The sequence below is a fragment of the Chlorocebus sabaeus genome, chromosome 25 (genome assembly GCF_047675955.1).
Source record: "Chlorocebus sabaeus isolate Y175 chromosome 25, mChlSab1.0.hap1, whole genome shotgun sequence".
Taxonomy (NCBI): domain Eukaryota; kingdom Metazoa; phylum Chordata; class Mammalia; order Primates; family Cercopithecidae; genus Chlorocebus; species Chlorocebus sabaeus.
Window position 1 is genome coordinate 82,770,512 of NC_132928.1, and position 24,562 is coordinate 82,795,073.

The 24,562-nt window shown below is 41.0% G+C and overlaps 1 protein-coding gene across 2 annotated transcripts; it reads right to left on the reverse strand.

Annotated features, from left to right (window-relative positions):
* Positions 1–4,440: 4,440 nt before the first annotated feature.
* Positions 4,441–17,413, reverse strand: HNRNPU (heterogeneous nuclear ribonucleoprotein U). Of its 2 annotated transcripts, none has more exons than XM_007990010.3 (14): positions 16,780–17,413; positions 15,729–15,840; positions 15,568–15,641; positions 13,421–13,560; positions 12,375–12,474; positions 11,827–11,939; positions 11,113–11,376; positions 10,704–10,823; positions 9,844–9,972; positions 9,573–9,741; positions 9,005–9,259; positions 8,532–8,716; positions 8,083–8,154; positions 4,441–7,602 (listed from the first exon to the last, which is right to left on the reverse strand). In XM_007990010.3, the coding sequence occupies exons 1-14, from the start codon at positions 17,411–17,413 to the stop codon at positions 7,549–7,551; spliced, it is 2,421 nt and encodes an 806-aa protein (XP_007988201.1). In that variant the 3' UTR covers positions 4,441–7,548. The 2 variants fall into 2 exon arrangements, with proteins under 2 accessions (XP_007988201.1, XP_007988200.1); XM_007990009.3 differs by having other exon boundaries at positions 16,723–17,413.
* Positions 17,414–24,562: the final 7,149 nt, after the last annotated feature.

Genomic DNA, 24,562 nt, shown 5'->3' on the forward strand with positions numbered 1-24,562 from the left:
TTGGTTTTCCTTGACTGCTTGTGCTTTTCCATCTCAGTAAAAGGACCTCGGGGAATTTAAAATTAACTAGCTCTTCTCTGGACTTGTGATTTATATTGACTGAGTTTGGCAACAAGAAAATGTGACTATCCCTAGGTACCATCATTTGATTTGCAAGCATCTCTTTAGTCTACGTACCTCTACTCCATCGCTGGTTTCCCTTTGCTTCGATTATATAATGCGAGGAGGTCTATATAATAAATTCAGGATTCCTGTTTATGCACTTTTCAGCAAAGAGCTAGGGATCAAATAGGGTTTCAATCCTTCTATTCCTAGATAAAAATCTGTGATGGGGATCAAGACACCCCTTTAAAAGTCATGTTAAGATATACACTATTCTTTGGGTAAGCAGAAGATCTTAACAAGGAAAGTAGAAAAATTAAAATGATTGCTGTAATTCTGATTTTTAGTGGTCCTCTAGAATAAAATAATTTTTGGAAGTAGGTATCTTAAAATACTCCAGTCGTCATCAACCCAGGTCAATATACCAATATCCTCTACCACCCAAAATACTGGTATTTTACACAACTTATTTTGCATATTAAGTTCCATTTTAAAATGTTTTAAAATGTTTTCCTAAAAAGGAAGCTGTTAGAACAAAAAAATTATGAAGATAATTTTTTCAAAGTATTGAAGTTCATAATGTGAGCACTACAAATGTTTTACAAATATTTTTCAGTGCTTTCAACCACTGCATTTGCCCTATGCTTCTATGTTCTAAATAAGGACATTTAAGTATTTCTATGTTGATAATAAGCAAATACTAATTCTGAGAGAGGTTTCTATTGTTCACTTTAAAAGGTAGGTCAATGTAATGGGTGGTATCTGTTCTTAATTCTTCTAAGAATTAAATCCTGTATATTATCAGTCACCTATTATATGGCACACCCTCAGGGGATATCAATGTAATCATTCTTTGCATATACTGGCTTCTTAAGGTTTAAGTTTCCATAAAAATGTTTCTTCACCAATACTCTGAAGTCATGTGAAATAAAACATATGCCTTACCATCTAAATTCAAAGCTTATTTTTGAAATGAATGTTTCCCTTTTCTGTAGTTTTATTTTTCTCAAATGAACAGAAATGGTTATGAAACCGTAAGTTGCCTACTCTTCAGAAACCATTAAATTGCTTTATTTGTGAGTAGACCCATATTTCATTAAGCAAACTGATAGCTACATCTGGAATCAGAATAGAGCCCAAGCCCTCTTAGTTCACCTAAAGACATTCTGGAGTGTATAGTGGGGAAAATAAATCTCCTTTAAAGTCTTTTTCAGGGAAATGGAAAATTACATGTCCTGGACTGATACAACCAAAGCTCACACAAGCCCTCCCATTCCTTCAGTCTTGAATTTACTTCCTAGTTGATTTTATATACTTCAATATATGAACTAATCACTTCATTATCCAAAAGGATGTCCAGCTATTTTCCAAATTTTCATAAGCTAGTAAAAATAAGTATTTGTGAATTTAATAGAAATGAAAAAGATTTTGGGCAACCAAGGACAGAAAGGTCCCCCTATGCACTGTTTGACATTAGAACGTTGTAAGGAAGTACTTACACTCTACCAAGTACGGTGGAGATCAAAACAAATGTATTGCCAAAAGTTTAATAGATGACATCAGAAAAATGATCTAACTTTGAAAGGACTCAGGTCTATTTGCACATACACCTGTAAACCTAAGCAAGAGGACTGCCAATTGCTAAGAACACACAGAATACACACTTCACCTCAGCTATGCAAGAGAAACACCCTTTTTTTTCTGTTATAGAGACTCTGTCCATCTGGTTACCAATTACTCTCTTCCCCCATCTTTTAAAAATAGAGCCCTATTTAAAGTGATTCTGGAAGCCTAACGTAACTATGAAATGACAAGCAGCAATTAATTTGGAATACCTATTGGAATCACTGGAACATTTAGTTGGACCCTTTAACTCTTCCACACAGCACATTCACATGGACAGACTAAGGAAAAGGAGATGAAATGTAAATCAGCACATTTGTTTGCTTTACTTTTCAAGAAAAAAAAAGTTACGTTGGAATCTTTTATTCTTGTACTTGTCCATGATTCTCCCAATCTTTAACTACATACAACTGAGATACAGGATACAAGTTGCCTCAAAAAATTCCTTTTGTTAGTTGACATTTAAATAAGCCAATAACTCTTTAGGTATTAATGTTATCTCACCTCCATATATGCTTTAACTTTTGTAGCATTAATGTCACACTTATAAACTGGTGTCTATACCAGCCACATCTATTCTTGCTGTTTTAAAATTTTTTTAAATGTCTCGGCTGACACCAATTTGTGGCAATGCTTTAAGTGTTTGCAACATATATTTTACTAGACATAACTCATTTGACTTCCTGTAAGGTTCAGAATGGAACTGTTAACTAGGAGGAAGAACACGCCACAATGGTGCAGCACTTCTGTCAGATGCTAACTCTCCAGCCTGTAACATCTGCATTATTTTTCAATAACATAGACATACTGGACATGCTCGTGAGTAACGATGTCATTGGCACAGTATGGTGACCATAACGGTGCAAAAAAACCCTGAATCTCTATAGAAGACATTTCTCTAGAGACTAACCTACACTGACATTTACTTCACACTTCCGACTACAGTATATAGCTTTTTATGCCCAGGATTCAGCTTTAAAAGCAAAGCACCTGCTCAAGACGCAAGTATATGCTGAATCCTGGCATGAAAAAGAAAGTATTCCTTATCAATAATTAGGTAACTACAAACTGACAACATGGTTACGATCCCTGTCCTAATAACTTGCCTAACCAAGTAGTGATTACTGATGTCCTGGCCCATCTTCAACATGTTCGCCTAACACTAGGCTTACAATCAACACATTCTACTACATAGGTGTTATATTTTCTGAGTAATTCTAGGTTAACATTATGAATATAACCCATCTGCCTATTTCCAATCTACTATTCCTTAAAACTATTATTAAAGATTCCTGTGGCAACTAACGAAAATTATTTCAATCATTTATATTTTTAGCCAATTGGTTAGGATGTGAAAGCATAGTCCTACTCAATAATGTAAGCGTATCATCAATTTCCCACCTAACCTCCTCCCTGAGACTGTGCTATTTCTGCATGACTTGAGATTGACATAAGTGTGACACCAAATAAACTAGCACACATATTAAGCTAAACATAATGAAAACTAAGTATTAAGATGAATTGTTTCTGTTCAATTTCAAAAACATAGACTCTAGGTGACCCCTGGTTTTTCACCTACTCCAAAGGGATACATACTACATTAGTAGTATAGCTCACTTCCAAATTCTCAAGGGCTTATTCTAATTAAGTTTCATAACAAAGGTTAATAAGACAAAGGTCACTCCAACATGAGTTAGCTGGACAAAGTACTTTTAATGCTTATTTTACAAATATGTACCTGTAGTGCTAATCCTAGGCAAAGAAAACAGTATGATTCAAGAGCAGCCTATGTAACTACCAACTCAAGCGCTAATACTAGCCAGACCACCTTCATGCTTTAAAATTTAAAGTTACGGAGTAGCTGTGGCCCTCCTCCACCAAAAAAAAAAGCTTTAAATAATAAAGGCACTGCAGCGTTAACTAAATTTTAGAGTAAATTTAGGCAATTAACAATTCGAAGAGACTTGTGGTTTATATAATTAGTAATTCAAATGACTGTTTTAGAGATCTCAGGTAGTTGACCAATTCTTGCTCAAAGCACGGTTTATGCTGGGTACGAGTCCCAGTGCATAGGAATTGCAACGTATTGTCAGGCGTTTAACGTATGTATGTTGGCTTTAATTAACTATTACTAAAATGTTAAAACTTAAACCCAATTATTCACCAAACTGAACCCCTCAACCTCAGAGCTCCAGAATTAGGAATGAATGACAAAGTTTAGACTCCAATCATTTTAAGAGTGTTAGGTGGGAAGAAATCGCTTCAGATGCAGCATTCTGTTCATCTTTCCAAGGGAACATCTCAAAGAGTATTCTCAAGCAGGATGAGAAGTAGATAAAATTCTCTGCTACAAGTTCCATCCACTGTTTTTTTTAAGAGACCAGGTCTCACTATGTTGCCCAAGATGGTCTCAAACTCCTGAGCTCAAGTGATCCTCCCACCTTGGCCTCCCAAAGTGCTAGGACTGCAGGCGTGAGCCACCACACCCAGCCAAGTTCCATCCACTTTTGAAAACAAGACATTTTATATTTATGTATAGGAAGAGAATTATGGAAACACTTTGTAAAACATCCATTTATTATATCCAATGCTAGACACTACCACTTGGGCTCTAAAAGATATGTTTATGCCTCTCTCACTGTTTATGCTAGTTTTTAAAAAACCAAATATACAAGGTCTACAATTATTTATATCCAAGATGTCTACACCACTGCCTAAGAAGCTATTAAAATATTTTTATTTGTGCAATGGAACCCATTATTTACATGGTCCTAGAATAGAAAGTCAATTTATATTGTGAATAAATTTATCAAAAAACATGTCATTCAATTCCCACAAATGAGACATTTTAAATACAGAATACACTCTATTCATGAATATAAAATCCCCAGGTGAAAGTCCCTTAAAATACTATTATGGTTGTTTCCTAGAATAATTTCATAACTTTTTCAAAGAAAATTCCTTTAAACTTTAATACCTTGTTGCTAGTGCTCAGAACATCTAGGTTCAATCTTTATTTTTATAGACAGGATCTGTCCTAGGCAAATGAGGGCTTGTTTTTATAAATTTAAGAGTTTCCTCTTGTCATTTCAGTGTCAAATTGATTTGACTCAATTTCATGATTTCATCTTGCTCAAGGTCATAAACTGGTCAAAGCCAGAGCCCTTCAAAGGATGTGTGAGTATATGAGGGAAAACTTTCCATATAATTTTATTTACATCATTTCTATCTCACAGCAGTCTAAGTTTTAGTTTTCTTTTCTCAAATTCTCTGCTGTTTTTGTATTACTGCAGCTGACCAATCCAAAGCCAGTTTTCACTCAGCATGTTATTCTATTTTCAAATATAACCTCTTAGTGAAAGCACCCCTCAAATCAACAGCAATCTCACAGTGAGTTTCCTTTGGGTAGTTAGGATTTGTCCAGAACTACATCCTTTTCGGTTGTTCAGATTTTTGCTTGCCATTAGGGAGGCATGGGAAGGATGAGCAATAAATCGGGTTTCTCATTCATATCTTATTTCTTAACTTACCTAATTTTCTCCCTGTTGCTTGCTATTTGGTACACTCCCTTCTCTGAATCCCTTAAACACTTTAAGGTTATTTCTTCCATACAAGTGTAGATAATTCTATTAATTCCAGTCTTGACTAAAAATTTTAACATTTTTCTGGGTACCATTTTTAACTACTCTCCCCAAATTCTCTGGGCTAAACAGGAATGATAGTCTACCTAGTGTTACCTGACCATTACTTTCCCATTGCAATTATAAAATGAATTCCTTAATAAGCAATTTTAAACTACAGGGTATATCCAAGACTTTTTAAAGGCACAAAGGACAACTTTAGGACACAACGCTGATTAGCATCGAAACCTGAAACTGTTCCTCTAGGTAAGCCTATGCAATCGTAATAAGGTATACTGAAGAGTAGCTCAGGCCAGTGGTTCTTAGCATTACTTGCTAGAAAAGGTAAAAATCCATGACACTATCTTCAACTGTTAAATATCCTATGTTAACTAAGGATTAGCCTTTGTTCCAAAAATGTCTCAACTGAACCTACACCATCACTTAAAACTCCAGCTTACAGCAAGAAAATTCCTTAGAAGTATGAATTCATATTTAAGATCTGATTTTAAAGGGCTAAAACAAAATTCTAAGCAATCAGAAATATAGCAAACCTAAACTTACCAAAAGCAACCTAAAAACACCAAGGAAACACTAGACTGAAGTCAAATTTTAGTTCTACAGTTTGACTCCTGATTCCTCACTTCACATGGGTGAGGGGAAGATTAAAAGTGTTCTGTGCAAACCCAATATAATTACAATTAGGGGATCTAATGTTATTACAGAGCTACAGTCAAGTTAGCAGTGTTGTGTAGTAGTGACATCAATGACTGGCTTGCATGATGGCTTCTAAAAGCATCTGTTCCCAGAGTTTCATGTATCTCATATATGTATATAAAATAATCAGTTGAGGACAGCATTAGCATTCTGTAAAGATGATAAACTCAGTGTTAACTTCTCCCAGCCAGTACCTTTTCCCCTCATTAAATATGTTAAAAGTTGTCTGGTGGGGAGGGGAAGGGAAGAATTCAACTTTACTTCATAATTATATATCAATTGTCAGTATACATTTAAGTTTTTAAAACCTAAATGTTCTATGCAGAGTAAATAAGCTGTCCAGAAAGCACACACTTAATATTTCTCCTCTTGGGAGTTATATAAAGGGATTTTGAACCTTGATGGCGAGAATCCCAAAACAAGAGTAAAATGAATTCTTTTTATTGCAAACAAACGTCTAAATTAATTTCTCCACCCACTTTCTTTAGAAAGAAAAAGAAATCAGCAGGCTAAGGAGATACCCATTCAAGAACTGACATGATTAAAAATTAAGATATAAATGGGTGACTCACAATTTCATTAGCTTACAAAGATGGTGGAGTTAACTACTACAAGCACACTAGTTATACAGTATTTTGTGGGAGAAGGGCATACAGACATGGCTAACTTCATATAGATCCCATTAGACAACTGGATTTACAACAAGTTTTTTTAATAAGAAATGGGCAAAGCCAGCTTTCTTTTCAGAATCAAAATGCAGAACAAATGGAAAAATTATGGTATTTAACCTTCACAAGTTTGAGCCTCCACAAATAATGCAACCAAGGTTTACATTTTTAACAGCCCTTCTACATACACTCCATCTTCTCTATCTTAGTTCCAAGTTTTGGTTTTCAATCCCAATTATACCAATTCCATTGTTATTTAAGAAAAATCCTTCCCAGTTATTGTCAGAAACTACGATTTAGCTTACCCCCTCCACTACCCAGCAAACTACAGAGAGGATGGAGTGTAATATGAGCAGTACAGAGTCTTAATGCAATTCATGAGGACCACTTAGTCCTTACATGAATCTGGTTGCTAACATTTCTATTATATTGTGACAATGACTCCCGACTGTTATTCTCTGTGAGAAACGGGGGGAGTAAATTCTTAATAAAAGACACCAGGTACAAAGCAACATTTTACTTCTGTTGTGATAAAAAAAAAAAAAGTCACATTTTACAGATAAAATGTAGAACCCTGAAATACTGACACATTCTCTTATCGTGCACAATGCTGAGGTTCTCTTACGATTCACTTTTAAACTGCAATTAAAAATGTACAAAAAAGAAAAGAAAAAAAATCAACCCACAAAGCTTCTAAAAAAGGAACCCGCAGGCACTTCCTCTTGTGGAATGTTTAAAAAGTTAGCCTACTAAAGAAAACAGTCGACTTCTTGTGAAGGTTTTGGAGAAATATGTATCAGTTCGTTTTATTTGGGTATTCAATAATATCCTTGGTGATAATGCTGACTCCATGGCTTCTGACCCCAGAATTGCTGTAAGAGAAAATTTTGTTTTTAAAGAAAAAACATCAATAAGCCACTCAAACTGTTTTTAGGAAATGACAATGAATCTAATTCAGAGTAATTTGCTGGAAACAAATTTATACTTGTCATACCTCTGATTTCTACCAGATTTAGTTTTAATATCCCATAATTATCAATACACATTACAAAATGAAACACATCATGAATTTGTTAGTTTACACAATTAAGTTTACACAATTAAAGCTAACAGTAAAAAGAGCTGTATATATTAAATAATATTACTTCATTAAAAAAATTTAACTTATAGCAATTTTCAACCTATTTTGCCTTCAAAGGTAGATTATGGCTACTACTGCAACACGATTCACACTTTACCCTATTAACACTTATAAACACTTCAATCCCTGGACAGGATCTTTTTCAAGACTGATAAATCTTAGGAACTCAAAATACAATTAAAGTACATAAACCACGTAAGAAATTACTTACACCCTGCTGCCACTGGTTGTAGCCCTGAGATTGATTTTTGTAGCCACGATTGTTTCCTCGTCCTCTGAAGTTCTACAAAAAGGAAATAGATCTAAGAGCTCTGGGCTCAATCGCTTGTTAGGTTTGCGGGGGTGGGAGAGAGGAGCAGAAATGGACAGGTTGCTAGCCCCTAATCTTAGGGGGCAATACACAAATTCTGGATACCCTCTGCTGGTTTCTTAGTTTTAATTTTTTATTCATTATGAGAAACGCATCTGACTTGTTAATTAGTATACCTGAAAAAACTCAAAAGTAAGTAGACTCATTTCACCATTACTAGTTCAATTTTCCTTATGTCAATGCCTATCATGTTCCTTATGGACTACTAAGACACCCCAACATAAAGCTCACAACCTTCCAGATTAAGCTATACAGATACCATCATGCTTCCAGGGATCTTTAATCATTACCTGGTTGTAGTTCCCTCTGTTGGGCATTCCACCTCTGTTGTAGTTCCCTCTGTTTGAGTAACTACCACGGCCAGGAAACACAGGAGCACGAGGGTATGGATAGCCGATTCCACCGCTTCCACCGCCACCACCACCTCTCTGTGGCATGTTGCCCCTCCTATTATATCCGCCACGATTCCCAGGGGCTAAAAACAAGAGATGTTTTAGTTTCATTGCATTGTACCCTACTTATACAGAAGACTCAGGATTCCTCTAGATTGTTCCTTTTTCTCCAAAAATAATTGTTTAAAGACAAAAGTAATGTTTAATTCTAACCATTAACATAACCTAGGTGTATTTACTGTCAAATTACATGAATACTAGTTACTGTGACAGCATACCATTAATGAGGAAGAAACCAGTTATATCCAAACTATAAAATTATCATTTGTTTCGATCCTGAACTAAATACAGAACACTCAAAATTAACTTGCCTCCTCCTCTGAAATTTCCACCACGCATATTGAATCCTCCACGTCCTCTATGGCCACCACCTCTGTTAAACTGGTTCTTGCCACTCTTATTTTTATTGCTTTTCTTTGAGCCAGTGTTCTGTTTCTTTTCTGGTGGAAGAGCCTTTTTGCTTTCTTCCTTATATTGCTCCAAAAGTTTTTGGGCTTCTTCCTTCTGAAGTTCAACATAGGTTATTTCATCAAAGCACTCAGCTACCTCTGGGAGGGTAAAGTTTCCTGCAGGAAACAAAGTCGTATTATTAACTTAGAAACCCACCACAAATCCCCACAATCCTAAAGCTAACAAATTATTAAGGTTTAGTAACGTATTTTCCTAAAAATAAACAGAAATAGACCAAACATATATGCATATTTAACAAGTGCAATTGTAATTCCTGAAGCAGTACTGCTGGAAAAAATGTTAACTTTTCAGAAGAGTAAGTCCTAATAGATATAACAAAGTTACATAAGCAGAATATGCATGAAAAAAAATTAAAAAAAAAAAAAAAAGATTTAACACACTTAACAGAGTTAAATTAAAATTCCATGCCTTTCATTTTGAGGACCGCATGTTCTGGTAGGTCTTTCCCCTCTACTTCTGCTTTCTTCTGTGTTCTTTGCTTATAGTCTTCATCTTTTGGGCACACTACAACAGCTTTTCGCTGGAAGCCTGCGAACAGGCACATTTTTCTCCTCTGGGCAGCAGCAGACACATTTGTCTTTAAAAAAAGAAATTTATGTTCACAACCCTAAATGTGAATTCTACACCAATCTATCTAAATTATCAGTTAATATTTTTCATCTTCAAAGCTACAGCATACCTGATCCAGAATAAAATTTCGCTTCTTTCGGGCAGCAATCTCAATAAATTTCCCAAGACACTGTGGGGCTCTCTGCAACAGTGTGTTCAGTTTTCCCGTATCTGCCATTTGCTTCTTAAAACCTGCCACCTATATTCAAAAGTTAAAATTTCCCCTTGAACTTGTGAATTTTAATAAGTTATGCTTTTTAAAATTCGACTCTCATCTATATGTAAAGCAGGCAACATTTTATATTACCTTTGTCCATTATTGTTACAAAAACAGGGTCACTTAAACTATGTAACAAGACCCTACACCCTACACTTAATTCTTTTTAACTTCTAGAAACACTAGCAGCTCCTGTGCTCAAAAACACAGGAGCCTAGTCACTGGAAGGCAGTTTACCCTCACAGAGCTTACTTAAAGAACCAACTTAATCTTATCTTTCCTCCCAGCTTCTTAAGATATTAACAAAATGGATAGAGACAAAGGCAAAAGGTTTACCTAGAATACCTCCTGGTCTATCATTTTTCTTTTTTTTTTTTCTGAGACAGAGTCTTGCTCTGTCGCCCAGATTGGAGTACAATGGCACGATCTCGACTCACTGCAACCTCTGCCTCCCAGGTTCAAGTAATTCTCCCTGCCTCAGTCTCCTGAGCAGCTGGGATTACAGGTGCCCACTACCACCCTTGGCTAATTTTTGTATTTTCAGTAGAAATGGGCCTTTGCCATGTTGGCCAGGTGGGTCTCAAACTCCTGCCCTCAGGTGATCCATCCACCTCAGCCTCCCAAAATGCTGAGATTACAGGCGTGAACCACCATGCCCAGCCTCTCCTCGTCTATTTTAAACACTGAGATCAGGCCCTAAACATTTTACTTACCATCATTTTATCCATAATAGTATTTGTGCCAAGAATGTTGTATTTCCCTGGATTTTCCGCTGCATGCTTAGTAACCCAGGTGGTTTTTCCAGCTCCTGGCAAGCCAATCATCATCACAACCTAGTGAAAATAAAGAAATGTCATTAGACACCACCTAATAATTCTTTAAATATTGTTCTTTTAAGACCAATTTAAATATCTAAGTCTTCATAGCCCTTATACTAAGGGACAAAAATTTGTATTTATGGAAAGAGTAACAGTCAACATAAGGGGAAAACAATAGTTACTTAAGAGAAATATGTACAGCACAAAGTAAACAGACTAATCATCTACCTCTTCTAAATGTCATTTTGTGCCAGGCAAACAATATTCAAATGCCAGTTAAAAAAAAAAAAAAAAAATCACTTACTTCACAATCTTTCTTCTCTTCAGGCCCCTTTGGTCCTCTAACTCGATCCTCTAAGGGGACATTCTGGATAAAAGTATACTCTTCAGGTATTGGAAAATATGGCTTTTCCTTCTGACCAAAATTAAATTCAACTGCACAGTTGTGGCAGAGAACATGCGGGAAGAGTGGCCGTCCAGCAAGAACTTCCTTACTGATTTTGAAAGCAATGCCAAGATCTTGTCCATTCTTAGCATAGGAGAGTTCTACTTCATCACTTTCAAAGTTCTGTTAAACAGCAAAAAATTCAAGTTATCTGCTTCCTATAAACTTTCTAAAAAACTAATAATTAAAATTGGGAGCAAAGCTTATCCTGTGGGAGCTACAGGTTAAACAACTATTAAGTGGCCTCTAAGGGCTACACAGTTAAGAAATCTGATGGTTACAAACAATGAAGCACGTATCTCCAGAACCAGAAACAATAGTGACCTAGAAGTTAGACTAAATTTTCTAGGTTAATTTCATCTTCACTGTTTTCAGTCAAAATGAAATTAGTGAGTTCCTCAAAAATGTCCTGTATTTTCCCAATTCAACTGCTGAATGAGTATCTATACTAACCCAGGGACTGGTGTATTTATGTTGCTCCTATTGAAGATTGACCTTAATAAAGCTTCTTAAAAGTTCCTAGATATAGCTACTAATTTGCCATTTATACATAGAAAGTTAGCTTTAACTTACAGCAAAACATGTAATCACATCATTTTCATCAAACTTTTCTCCATAATCTTCAGTCTCACAGTTGCATGTTTTTATTCCTTTTAGAGAATACCCGTAAGAAAATTCTTCTTCACCTAAGAAAGTAATTAACCTTCGTGAAGTAGATTTTTAAAATAGTCCAAAGACTCATCTATTTCACTACTTAAAATGTAGGCTACAAGAGAAATGAGCATATAACCTAATCACCTGTCACTGACACTATTACTTTTCTACCTCTGTACTAGAATTGATAAAAGTTAGGAGGGATATACATATATGCAGAGACCAAATTAGTTGACAATTTGCATATCATGGGTAAGATTTTATTTCAACCATAAACTTCTAATAAAGGAACAAAAACTAAAATGTAGCCTGTGCCTACTATGTGCTAATATTACTTGTCTGGAGTATTAACAGAATAGATAAAAACAGACAAAAGGCTTAGAATGCCCTCTAGTCTGGTTAAAAAATAAGGATATCAGACCCTCCTAAACATTCATGAGCCCACATCAGTCAAAAAGAATCTTTACCAAGTAACATTCCACTTGTAGTTAGTGACCAGCCAATACGAACTTCATGTATGTCAATATCTTTTGTATATAAATGCCTTACTGGGATCTTCTCTGTAACCTGAAAGTCGAATCATTAAATAATTAAAATCATAAACCAAGGAGGTAACCCCTTAACTCTCGCTTATTTCATAGGGTCATGAGCTAATCTTCCTCCAGCTACAAATACAAAGAGATGGCACACTCTAGCCCATCCCTAATATTTGTAAGAACTTTAAACTGATGTGCTTATCACTTGAAATGTTAAATACTTATTTGACCCATATTTAAAAGAATAGTTAATATTTTTACAGTTCATGTTGTCAGTCTTCAACTTAAAGCCAATTAAAGGATACATTTAATGTTTTTTTCGCCAACAAAACCTGTAATCTAACCAAATTTTATTTTTCACTCTGGTGGCCCTTTCAAATGCTTGATAAAAATGAAGTACCCTAAATAAAAAGTTGCCTAGCTCTGCATGTCAAGTTCTAACATAACAAACTTAACTGTCACAACAAAATGAAGGTTCCAAGTTCCTCTTTTAATTTACAGGAAGCTTCAAAAATAAGTACCTCTGATAACTTAGCAGTATGAAGCACCTGTAATTTCAGTATTCTGGGAGGCCCAGGCAGGCAGATCACTTGAGCTTAGGAGTTCAAAACTAGCCTGGGCAACATGGTGAGACCCTGTCACTATTTTAAAAAGAAAAGAAAAAAAAAAAAAAAAAAAAAAAAAAAGGCTGGGCGCGGTGGCTCAGGCCTGTAATCCCAGCACTTTGGGAGGCGGAGGTGGGTGGATCACCTGAGGTCAGGAGCCCCGTTCTCTATTAAAAATACAAAAATTAGCCAGGTGTGGTGGCACCTGCCTGTAGTCCTAGCTACTTGTGAGCCTGAAGCAAGGAGAATCGCTTGAACCCAGGACGGGGAGGTTGCAGTTGAGCCTAGGTCACACCACTGCAATCCAGCCTAGGGGACAGAGTGAGACTCTGTCTCCAAAAACAAACAAAAACATCATAAAATTGCATTTACCTTCATCTCAAAACACACTTTGCCTTTTGACACACCATAAGATGCTCTTCCTCCAGCCCAAAGAAAAGCGAAACTTTCCATTGTAAGGGAAGAAGCACTGAGACGATCTCTTGATATTTTAAAATGTAGATCACAATTATCTGTAATTATACCAAATACTGTGTTACTTTTGACATCCACTGTAAACATATCTGCTACGTAGAGAAAACTTGGTTATTCAATTTTTGCATGTACTTCTTAACGCTGCACAACTTTCTCCACATCATGCTGTTGTTCCAATTTTCAGTTTAAAGCCCCACTCCCACCAAGTCACTCCTTTTAAATTATGTACTGAAAAGTAAACTGCCTCTGAAACTAATACCAAGGTTTAACATGTATATTTTAAGTATTTAAAATAATCAAGACAATGTGACATTAATACATACCTGCTCTGCTCTTTACCTTGATTTAGAGGCAAGCAGTAGAGGATAGCAGGAAATCAAAGTGAAGCATGCCAGAACCAGGTAGATTTACCAGTGCCACATTAAAACTGAAAGGAGGCCACGACCAAATTATTTTGAAACAGGAGTATGAGCTGCTGTTGATCCTGCACCAGGGCTCTAGCTCCTAAATTCTTCTTCTAAAACTTGTGAAGAAGACAGCCTAAATCTATGAAGTACAAACCTGGCCGTCTAATGCTGTTAAATAGTGCAGCATTTTAGGTCCTCTTTACTCAGAACTGCCTGTTCAACAATTAGGGATTAACTGCTTCCCGGATTATCCAAATCCAAAGTGTCTTTAACCTAGCTACCTATGGGTCACTGGCTCATTAACATGCACCTTCTCAGACTTCTCACTTCAACAGCTAAAGTCAAGCTGGAATTCGATTTTTTTTTTTACTGATGAGAGAAAAATAAATCTACAGTTTGGAATTTTTCTTAAATTAGAATTACTGTAATCAACAGAATTTAATTCAACAGATTGTTTGAATTCAACATTGTGTTTATATTGACATATTCCTATCTGATTTGCTAAAAAATCTAACAATTACATTACCTGCATGAGTCACCACTTCACTACCTTGCCAATTCCTAGCAACTTTTTATTTACACAACCCAGAATTTCACATAAAACTTTCAAATCAACTAACTCCTTTTTCACCTGCAGTTTTTTATTTTAAAAAGGCTCAGATGACTATCTCAACCTTCTGTAACGACATTCCAGTAAGAAAGTTTTACATTTACACTCTTACAAATCTGAATAAAACCAAATTGTACAAGAAAACATGAGAAGCTAAGCTTCAATGCCTTCCATCTAACAGAGCAGGCTGACACCACAGCTGATACTTTCAAACAGGTATTTCTATTCTTTGGTCTATTTACCACACCCAGAGTTGTGAATTCTGATCACTAAACCAACTACTTTTTTTTATAACAACAAAAAAAATGCAAGTCTGACAGTCAAAGCCCACTTAGAGGTTTGCAATACTTTCTCATACTCAATTGCAACCCAACTGGGTGAAGTAGCAGTATTTACAGTGCTGCACTGCCATTGATACCATTCGCTGCTGAAGAAAGCTAGTGGCCCAGTGATAGCCCACTGCTGCTGCCTCAGGTCTTTGGAAGAAATCAACTTATGTTTAAAGCAGCAGCTACTGAACTGGAATTGAGAACAAAAGAGCAGTTATTGAAAAAGTAGTATTACAATCTTTTAGAATAGGGAATATGCTTGTGTGCTAATGGGAGAAGTCATTAGTAAATATTTAACTAGCCCAAATAGCTCACTTAATATAATTCCACAAAAAAATGAATTACTTTATTGTAGAAGCCTGTAAGGCTAAATTAAGGTAGTGTTACAAGTTTCCGTTAGCTAGTCAGAAACTGGCATTAATTTTACATTTCCTAAGAACGAGAACTTTCAAGTCATAAAAATACGAAACTCCTAGAGCCTGTAAAATAATCCATTTGATACAACTGATGCCGTGCTAAATATTAAACTACTAGGTTCTGAATATAAACCATTATGTCTTCCTGCTTTTAAAAAAAACTAACCCAACTTTTGCTGCACTTAAGCATTAAGTTTTCTAACATTTTGGAAGCAAAAAAAAAACAAAAAAACAAAAAAACCATCACCGCATTTCATAACTGGGGAGAAACAGCTTCACTTACAAGTATCAAGACAAACCACTGTGTCATCGAAGTGTTCATCTTCTTCTTCAACAGGTGGCTGAGGAGATTTGGCTCTGAAAGACAGAATTGTCTCCTGATACAGCTTTCCGATCAACGAACGAATAAGGGATGACAAGTCAAACTAGGTGGGCATCCTATACCTGCTATACTTGTTCTCTTCAATGTACTCAAAATATCCACGGCCATGATCTTCTCGTGGTCTTTTAACACCCCTCTTTTTATCTCCGCCTTTCTGTTCTGTTTTGCCGTCCCCTAAAACACACAAGACCCCCATAAGAGGCCAAGCCGCTCAACAACAACAAAAAAGCGCTTTTCCGTTCCGAGAAGCAAAGCAGCTCGACTTTATCCTGCTTTTTAACTGAGGTTTTAACCGAGGACTCAAATGTGAATTCGAAGAACAATCAGCTACGAATTGGATTGGCGCTAGTGACGCAGTCTAAAGACGTTACTAATTTTGCCAGTCTCCTCGATGATTCGAGAAACCCAAAGAAAAACTGCGCGGCCCAGGCCCGAAGCCCACGTGTATCAGACCAGGGCGCAGGAGGGGGAGGGGCCGAGCCCGGCGCGGCGGCGCCCCCCTCCCCCGCGGGCCCGCGCTCCCCGCGGCCGCATTGTACTGATCTTCCGCCCCCCGCCCCGCCCGGCTCCTCCCGCAGGAAGTGACGTCACGCCGAGCCCCTGCGCTCCTTGCACAATACAGCGGCGAGGAGCCGCCAAAGCGCGCCCGCCCCGGGACCTGGGGCCTCTCCCCTCCCCCCGAGACATGTGCCCGCACCGCGCGCACGCAGCGCGACGGCGCCACCGCGGGCCGACCGGGCTCCCTCCCGCCGCCCGCCCGCGGCTCCTCCCCTTCCAGCGGCAGCTGCAGCTCCCCCCGGCTCTCGAGCCACATAATGGAGGCGCTGCCACCGCCGACACACACACACACACACGCGCACACACGCACACACGCCCCGAGCCCGAGGCCTCTCGGCTAATCTGGGATTCCCCGCGCCCCCTCCCCCACCCGCCACCCTCCCCGCGGCCCCCGCCCGCCCGGGGCTCCCTCCCCCTGCGGGGCTCCGGCAGGCCTGGGGCACGGTCCCCACCCCGCGCGGGCCTCCCGCCGCGCGCAACGTACAACGCAGCACTCACCCGCCGCCGGAGCCCCGGGGCGACCGCCGCCTCCGCCGCCTTCCGCCTTCTTCTTACCTCCCGCCTGCTGCTGGCCCTGCCTCGCCCCGGGCGGCGCCACCGTCACCGCGAACAGCGAGGTGGGGCCGCTGCTCTTCCCCGCGGCCTCCTTGGCGGCCCCGCGCTGCTGTTGGGTCTGTTGCTGCTGCGTCGCCGGCGGTTGAGGCTGCTGCTCCCCGTGCCCGTTCTCGTCGCCCGCGCCTTCCTCTTCGTCCCCGAGCTCATCTTCCCCTTCCTGGAAACCCTGATCGTCGCCGTTCTCGTCTTCCGAGGCGGCCTCCTCCTCCTCCATCGGGCCCGAGTCGGCCGCCCCCGCGGCCCCGTTCTCCTCTCCTAGCTCCATCTGGTCGCCGTCCAGGGCGGAGATTCCTTCCTCCTCCTCTTCCTCTTCCTCCTCCTCTTCATCGCCGCCGACCGCGGCCTCCTGCTCGAGGCCTGCTCCCGAGCGCCCGGCGGAATCCCCGCCCAGGTCTAGGCTGCCGTTCCCGGGCTCCATGGCGGGGCGGCCCCCGGCCTCCTCGTCGTCCAGCGCGGCCTGGAGTCGCTCCATGAGCTCGGCCTTGAGACCCTTGTCAGAAAGGCGTCGCTTCTTGAGCTCCTCTTTCAGCTCCGACACCTTCAGCTTTTTTACATTAACAGGCGAGGAACTCATGGTGAGGGCCCCGATTCACCGCTAGGCGCTGCCTCAAACTCGGCTCCGCTCACTCGGCCACTGGTGGCGGCTGCTGCGGCTGCTCCTCGGCCCGGGCGGCGGCTGCGGCTGCGGCTGGAGATGGGGTCGTGCTGCAGAGCGGATCCGCCTGGTGTCGAACGGCGCCAATTCCTTTCACCGAGTTCGCGAGGGAGACGCGGAGACTCGCGTGGCGCGAGCGAGCACGCAACGTCCTCTCGCAGGGGCGGCGCCGCGCACGTAATATAGGCGCCCCGCCCCCTGCGCTGACGGGAGCGCTGCGCAGGAGGAAAGCCGGAGCGCGCCCGCGCTCGGCCCCGCCCATTACCGTACTTACCTCCCCGCCCCCACGCCGAACCCGGGCCGAGAGCGCGGCGCAGGCCGCGCAGTGCGCTTCCAATTGGGACTGAGCAAATGGAGGAAAAGGAAACCGCCTTTCAGTTAAACCGACTCACTGCACAATCTATTGGCCTTTCTGGGTCTTTGGTGGCTATACTCGTTTGGCTTTTCGCCTTCCCAGCCTGGAGGCTGCTTTGTCCAAATGCTTTCTTCAGTCCTCAACTTGGCATTTCAACCCGAATCCGCCTTTTCTTCCATCTTAGATCTGTCTTCTTATATGTTTCTCCAGCTTTTCGTTTAAAACGCCTTCAAATCGTTCTGACTGGTACAACACACATTGGCAACGGTTACACGCAGGGGCTCTTTTCAGCATAATGCTGTATTTGATTAATATGTGTAAGTCCTGCTTTGCGAATTGGATTTTAAGTTCGAGAAGGGCAAGGGCAGAGCCGTTCTTTTGTCTGTTCCACACCCCGGGTGCAGGGCCTGGGAAGTAGAGGCTTTGCTTACTACTCCATACTGCAAACCCTAGTTTACCAGCCTTTGCAGGGCAGCTATTCTCATGCTCTTAATAACCCTAAATAAACCTCAGAATTGCATTTCCAAGTTTTCCGTACCTACCACAAAGACGGACCTCCAGTAAGGCTTGCTCTGTCCACTTTAGGACCTGGTCATCGGCTATGAAGTCTCAGTAGTTAACCATGAGGGTGAGACCCAGCTAGGTCTTTGATTATAGGCCCACTTGATTCTCTTCCTATTCCTGTAGAAATACTCTTGACCAAATCATTCTGAAACTTAAAGTTCATGAAAAATCAAGGGCAGTGATTTTGTAAAAAAAAAAAAAAAAAAAAAAAAAAAAAGGGACTATCGCTCTTGAAAAGAAATCCGTTATTTTGTATGTTAGAAGTTTACTTTTTCGCTTTAAATAAAAGATGTGATGTTCCCGAAGTTTTAGACAGGGAAGTCAGAATTTAGATTCGTGATAGAAGTTAACATCCTAAACCCCAGATAATCTGCAGTGTCCAGCCAGTGTTCCATCTGACTAAGGAGATGGTTTATACCCACTGTTTGGTACTCTAGGTGGCACAATAATATTGCCCCATTATTAATTTGAAATTTGGAAGTATACATATTGAAATTTCTCCCATAGGCTAATGTGATTTAACTGATTGATGCATTTTATTTTTGAAGTTTATTTTCAATGGATTTTATGAAGCATTCTGTCATACCTTGCAGCCATGTATACGTGAAATATTAACATTTGTGAAATGATTTGACTTGAAATTAATGGACTATGTATGGTACTACTGATAATCCCCAGTTCAAGTTAAGTGGTGAGGCGAGCCCCCAAAATAGAAACTTCCAAACAGCGCCAGAATCTCATTTTAGCCTTTGGTTATAATGTCTTTGAAGGTTATAAATATGCCACAAACTTGAATTTGAAACTTCTTTATTTTTGTTCAAAAATGGGAAGAGAGCTACAGGGGGCTTACACGTTCACAAACTAGGTAATTAATCCCTTAATGAATCAGAGTTAAATACAATTATGATGGTTCTTTAAATTTATGTGTTCTAGATATTATTTACACTTTTAAATATTAGTGATATGAAAACAAATTTCGTTTACTGGAAAACACTAAACTACGAAAACAAAGTTTGCATATCTACGTATACTAGATCTCTAACAGTAACTCTTGGAACATTAAGTCAGTTGCAATAATAAACATGAAATACAACTTTTGATGCTCACGAGAAAGTTCCGTGGCTTTATCTCCAAAAGTTTTGGAGACCTTTAGAGCTGGATAGGGCCTGGAGATCGGTCATCAGGCCTGTTCATTTTATTGCCCAGGAAGCTGGGACGCTCACTCCCACACCAATGGGCTTTCCATTACATTGTGCTGCCTTAGACATTTGAAAGAAAAAGTTTCTGCTCAAAGACCCATCATTGTACTATCCTCTTCACAAACAGGGGAAACATGCCATTCCCTAGTCTATGTTACCACTTCAAAGTACAAATGGTGATATCTTATTGATCATTTTTGCTTCTTATATTTTTTAAAAATGTTGTCATAATAGTCCTGCTCTACAGAGACCGGTTAAAGTGCAGGTCTTTTCCTGTGAATCTCTGAAGGACCTACAGGACACTTTAAATTCTCCCTTTGTGAATTCCTAGAGGCTACCAAGAATACCGCGTGGGGGAGAAGACAAGTTAATTCTCAATAACAAAAAATGATTCGAGAATGACCTGGGAATAATTGATCTGTGAGAGGTAATTACAAAGTTATGGTGCTCTGCATATCTAACTTACGTTTTTGAGGTTTAAGCAAAGGAAATGCTATAGTTTGTCACACAATTTATTCAGCAAATGTTTTTTCAGTACCTTCTCAAAAACATTTTTTTTTTTTTTTTGAGACGGAGTCTCGCTCTGTCGCCCAGGCTGGGGTGCAGTGGCGCGATGGCTCACTGCAAGCTCCGCCTCCCCTCCCGGGTTCACGCCATTCTCCTGCCTCCGCCTCCTGACTAGCTGGGACTACAGGCGCCCGCCGCCAGGCCCGGCTAAGTTTTTTGTATTTTTAGCAAAGACGGCGTTTCACCGTGTTAGCTAGGATGGTCTGGATCTCCTGACCTCGTGATCCGCCCGCCTCGGCCTCCCAAAGTGCTGGGATTACAGGCGTGAGCCAAAAACGTTTTATAGTAATAAAGATGGGGAAGTCCCCGAAATCTACAGTTAACAAAGTATCCTGCATTTTAAAATTTGCTGGCCAGGCGCAGTGGCTCATGTCTGTAATCCCAGCACTTCGAGAGGCCGAGATGGGAAGATGACTTGAGGCCAGGAGTTCGAAACCAGCCTGAGCAAGACAGTGAGACTCCATCTCTACAAAAAATTAAAAACAGGTGGCTGTGGTGGTACGCCTGTAGTCCGAGCTACTCAAGGGGCTGAGGTAGTGGGATCACTTGACCCCAGGCAGTCAAGGCTGCAGTGAGCCGTGATTGTACCACTGCACACTAACCTGGACAACAGAGGGAGACCCTGTTTCAAAAAAGAAAAGAAAAATAAAAAGAAAAACTTGTTAAGATCTTATGTTAGATGTTCTTATCCACCTCCGACCAAAAAGAAAAGAAAAGAAAAGGCCGGAGTGGTGGCTCACACTGTAATCCCAGCACTTTGGGAGGCTGAGGTCAGGAGTTTAAGACCAGCCTGGCCAACATACATATATGTTGAAACCCAATCTCTACTAAAAACACAAAAATTAGCCAGGCGTGGTGGTGGTCGCCTGTAATCCCAGCTACTCAGGAACCTGAGGTAGGAGAATCACTTGAACCTGGCAGGCGGAGGTTGCAGTGAGCTGAGATAGAGCCACTGAACACTGAACTCCAGGCTGGGGGACAAAGCAAAACTTCGTTTCAAAAAAAAAAAAAAAAAAAAAAAAAAAAAAAAAAAAAAAAGGCCAGGCGCTGTGGCTCACGCCTGTAATCCCAGCACTTTGGGAGGCCGAGGCGGGCGGATCACGAGGTCAGGAGATCGAGACCATCCTGGCTAACACGGTGAAACCCCGTCTCTACTAAAAATGCAAAAAACTAGCCGGGTGTGGTGGCTGCGCCTGTAGTCCCAGCTACTCGGGAGGCTGAGGCGGGAGAATGGCGGGAACCCGGGAGGCGGAGCTTGCAGTGAGCCGAGATCGCGCCACTCACTCCAGCCTGGGCGACAGAGCGAGACTCCGTCTCAACAAAAAGAAAGAAAAGAAAAAGAGCCGGGTGCAGTGGCTCACGCCTGTAATCCCAGCACTCTGGGAGGCCAAGGCGGGCGGATCACCTGAGGTCAGGAGTTTGAGGCCAGCCTGACCAACATGGTCTCTACTAAAAAAACAAAATTAGCCGGGTTCGGTGGCGAGCTACTAGAGGGGCTCAGGCAGGAGAATCGCTTGAATATTGGAGGCAGAGGTTGCGGTGAGCCGAGATTGCGCCATTGCACTCCAGCCTGGGCAACAAGAGCAAAACTCCATCTCAAAAAAAAAAAAAAAAAAAAAAAACCAGGACAAAGGTACACAAGGAAACTGTTGGAGATAATGGATATGTTCACTTTCCTGAATGTGGTGATGGTAACAGGAGTGTGTATATCTGTCCAAACTCACTAAATATGTATATATTTATTAGTCATATGCAGGGAGTTTTTTTGTGGGTTTTTTTTTTTGAGACAGAGTTTCACTTTGTTGTCCAGGCTGGAGTGCAGTGGAACGGGCTCGGCTCACTGCAGCCCCCGCCTCCCGGGTTCAAGCAATTCTTGTGCCTCAGCCTCCCTCGTAGCTGGAATTATAGGCGTTCACCATTACCCCCGGCTGATTTTTTTTTTTTTTTTTTTTTTTTTTTTTTTGTATTTTTGTAGAGACAGGGCTTCACTATGTTGCCCTGGCTAGTGGCGAACTACTGAGCTCAGGCAATCCACCCATCTCGGCCTCCCAAAGTGCTGGGATTACAGGCGTGAGCCACCGTGCCCGGACTATATGCAGTTTTTGTACACCAATTATACCTCCATAAAGCTGGGGAGGTCGGGGGAGGACGACAAAGGAATTCAGGTAACGTTGGAGCAAATACCTGGAAGAGGTGGAGGAAAGAGACCCCTGCCTGCGGGGAATGATGGGAAGAGACCCCTGCCTGCGGGGAATGATGGGAAGAGACCCCTGCCTGCGGGGAATGATGGGAAGTGGCTAGGAGAGGGGAGAGGAAACGCAGATCACCAGCAGCCTCCTGGGTGGTTTGTAGAGGTTTGGCTTCTGCTTTCTGCTATGGACTCAATGTTTGTGTCCCCACAAAATTCCTGTGTTGAAACCTAATCCCCCAAGATATTAGGAGGTGAGGCCTTTGGAGGCAACTAGGTCATGAGCATGGATCCCTCATCAAAGGGATTAGAAAAGTTATACGGGGCTGAAGAGACCAGTGTGCGCGTCTTCTGCCCTGTGAGGACACAGCAAGAAGGCACCCTGGGTGAGGAGGGGGACCCTCGCCAGCTGGGGCCTTGACCCTGGGCTTCTTAGCTTCCAGAACTGTGACCAGTAAGTATCTGCTGTTTATAAGCTACTCGGCTTACGATGTTTGTTAGAACAGCCCAAATGGACTAAAACACCTCCAGGAGGAGGGAAGACATGGGATGTTGTTAGCAGAGTGACATGAAGGGACAAGAATGCTAAATTAAAAGGACTCCAGAGGCTGTTCTATTTAACTTTGTTTTTGTTTGTTTTGAGACAAGAGTCTTGCTCTGTCGCATAGGCTGGAGTGCAGTGGTGTAATTTCAGTTCGCTGCAACCTCTGCCTTCTGGGTTCAAGTGATTCTCCTGCCTCAGCCTCTCTAGTAGGTGGAATTACAGGCGTTGGCCACCACGCCCAGCTAAATATTTGTATTTTTAGTAGAGACGGGGTTTCACCATATTGGTCAGGCTGGTCTCGAACTCCTGACCTCAAGTGATCCACCCACCTTGGCCTCTCAAAGTGCTGGGATTACAGGCGTGTGCCACCACCCCCAGCTAATTTTTGCATTTTTAGTAGAGACAGGGTTTTGCCATGTTGGCCAGGCTAGTCTCGAACTCCTGGCCTCAAGTGATCCACCTGCCTTGGCCTCCCAAAGTGCTGGGATTACAAGCGTGAGCCACCACGCCCAGCCTTAACTCTGTTTTTGTTTTTGTGTTTTTTTGTATAGCACAATCAAGCCCAATTTAAGTTAATCAAAAACGCATAAAATATACTGAGATACATTTGCCAATGTATTTTACAAAAGATGTAAGAGTCAGAAACACCTCCAAAGTATTCTGTACTTCAAGTGGACATTTTCACACAGACAAACAGGAAAGCCCAGCTGCCAGGGAGGAGGCACCAAGTTCTGGTTAGAAGTGCAAACTCTCAACTCAGAAAGTCGAGGCTGTACCACATGGTCCCTGTGTGATTTTGCGCAAGCTATTTTTCTGTCCATGCCTGAGTTTACTCATGTATAAAAATGATACTTGCCACCTGAAGTTGTTGGGGAAATTCAACAAATAACTGAACACAGTGCTTGGCACAAAGTAAAAGCTCAAAAAATAGTAGTCTTCATTAGACACGCTGAGCAATTTTAGTCAGTTAAAAATCTATGACTGGCTGGCGTGGTGGCTCACGCCTGTAATCCCAACACTTGGGGAGGCCAAGGTGAGTGGATCACCTGAGGTCAGGAGATTGAGAACAGCCTAGCCAACATGGTGAAACCCCATCTCTACTGAAAATACAAAAATTAGCCGGCGCCTATAGTCCCAGCTACTCGGGAGGCTGAGATGGGGGAATTGCTTGAACCTGAAAGGCAGAGGTTGCAGTGAGCCGAGATTGTACCACTGCATTCCAGCCTGGGCAACAGAGCGAGACTCCATCTAAATAAATTAATTAATTTTTTAAAAATCTATGATTGAGTGGTTAATACTAAATCTTATCAAGGAAATTATAACTATACATATTTTGTAAGTTATCAGTGAATTGCTCATGGTAAGATGTCAATCTGGGAATAAGTGAAGCAAAGTCTAAATGTAAGTGTGTAGGTTGGGTGCAGTGACCTACACCTGTGATCTCACTATTCTGAGAGGCTGGAGGTGGGAGGATCTCTTGGGGCCAGGAGGTCAAGACCAGCCTGGGCAACATAGAAAGACCCTGTCTCTAAAAAAAAAAAAAAAAAAAAAAAATTATTTTTTTATTAGCCAGGCATGGTGGTCAGTGCCTGTAGTCCTAGCTACTTGGGAGGCCAAGGTGGGAGGATGACTTGAGCCTAGGAGTTGAAGG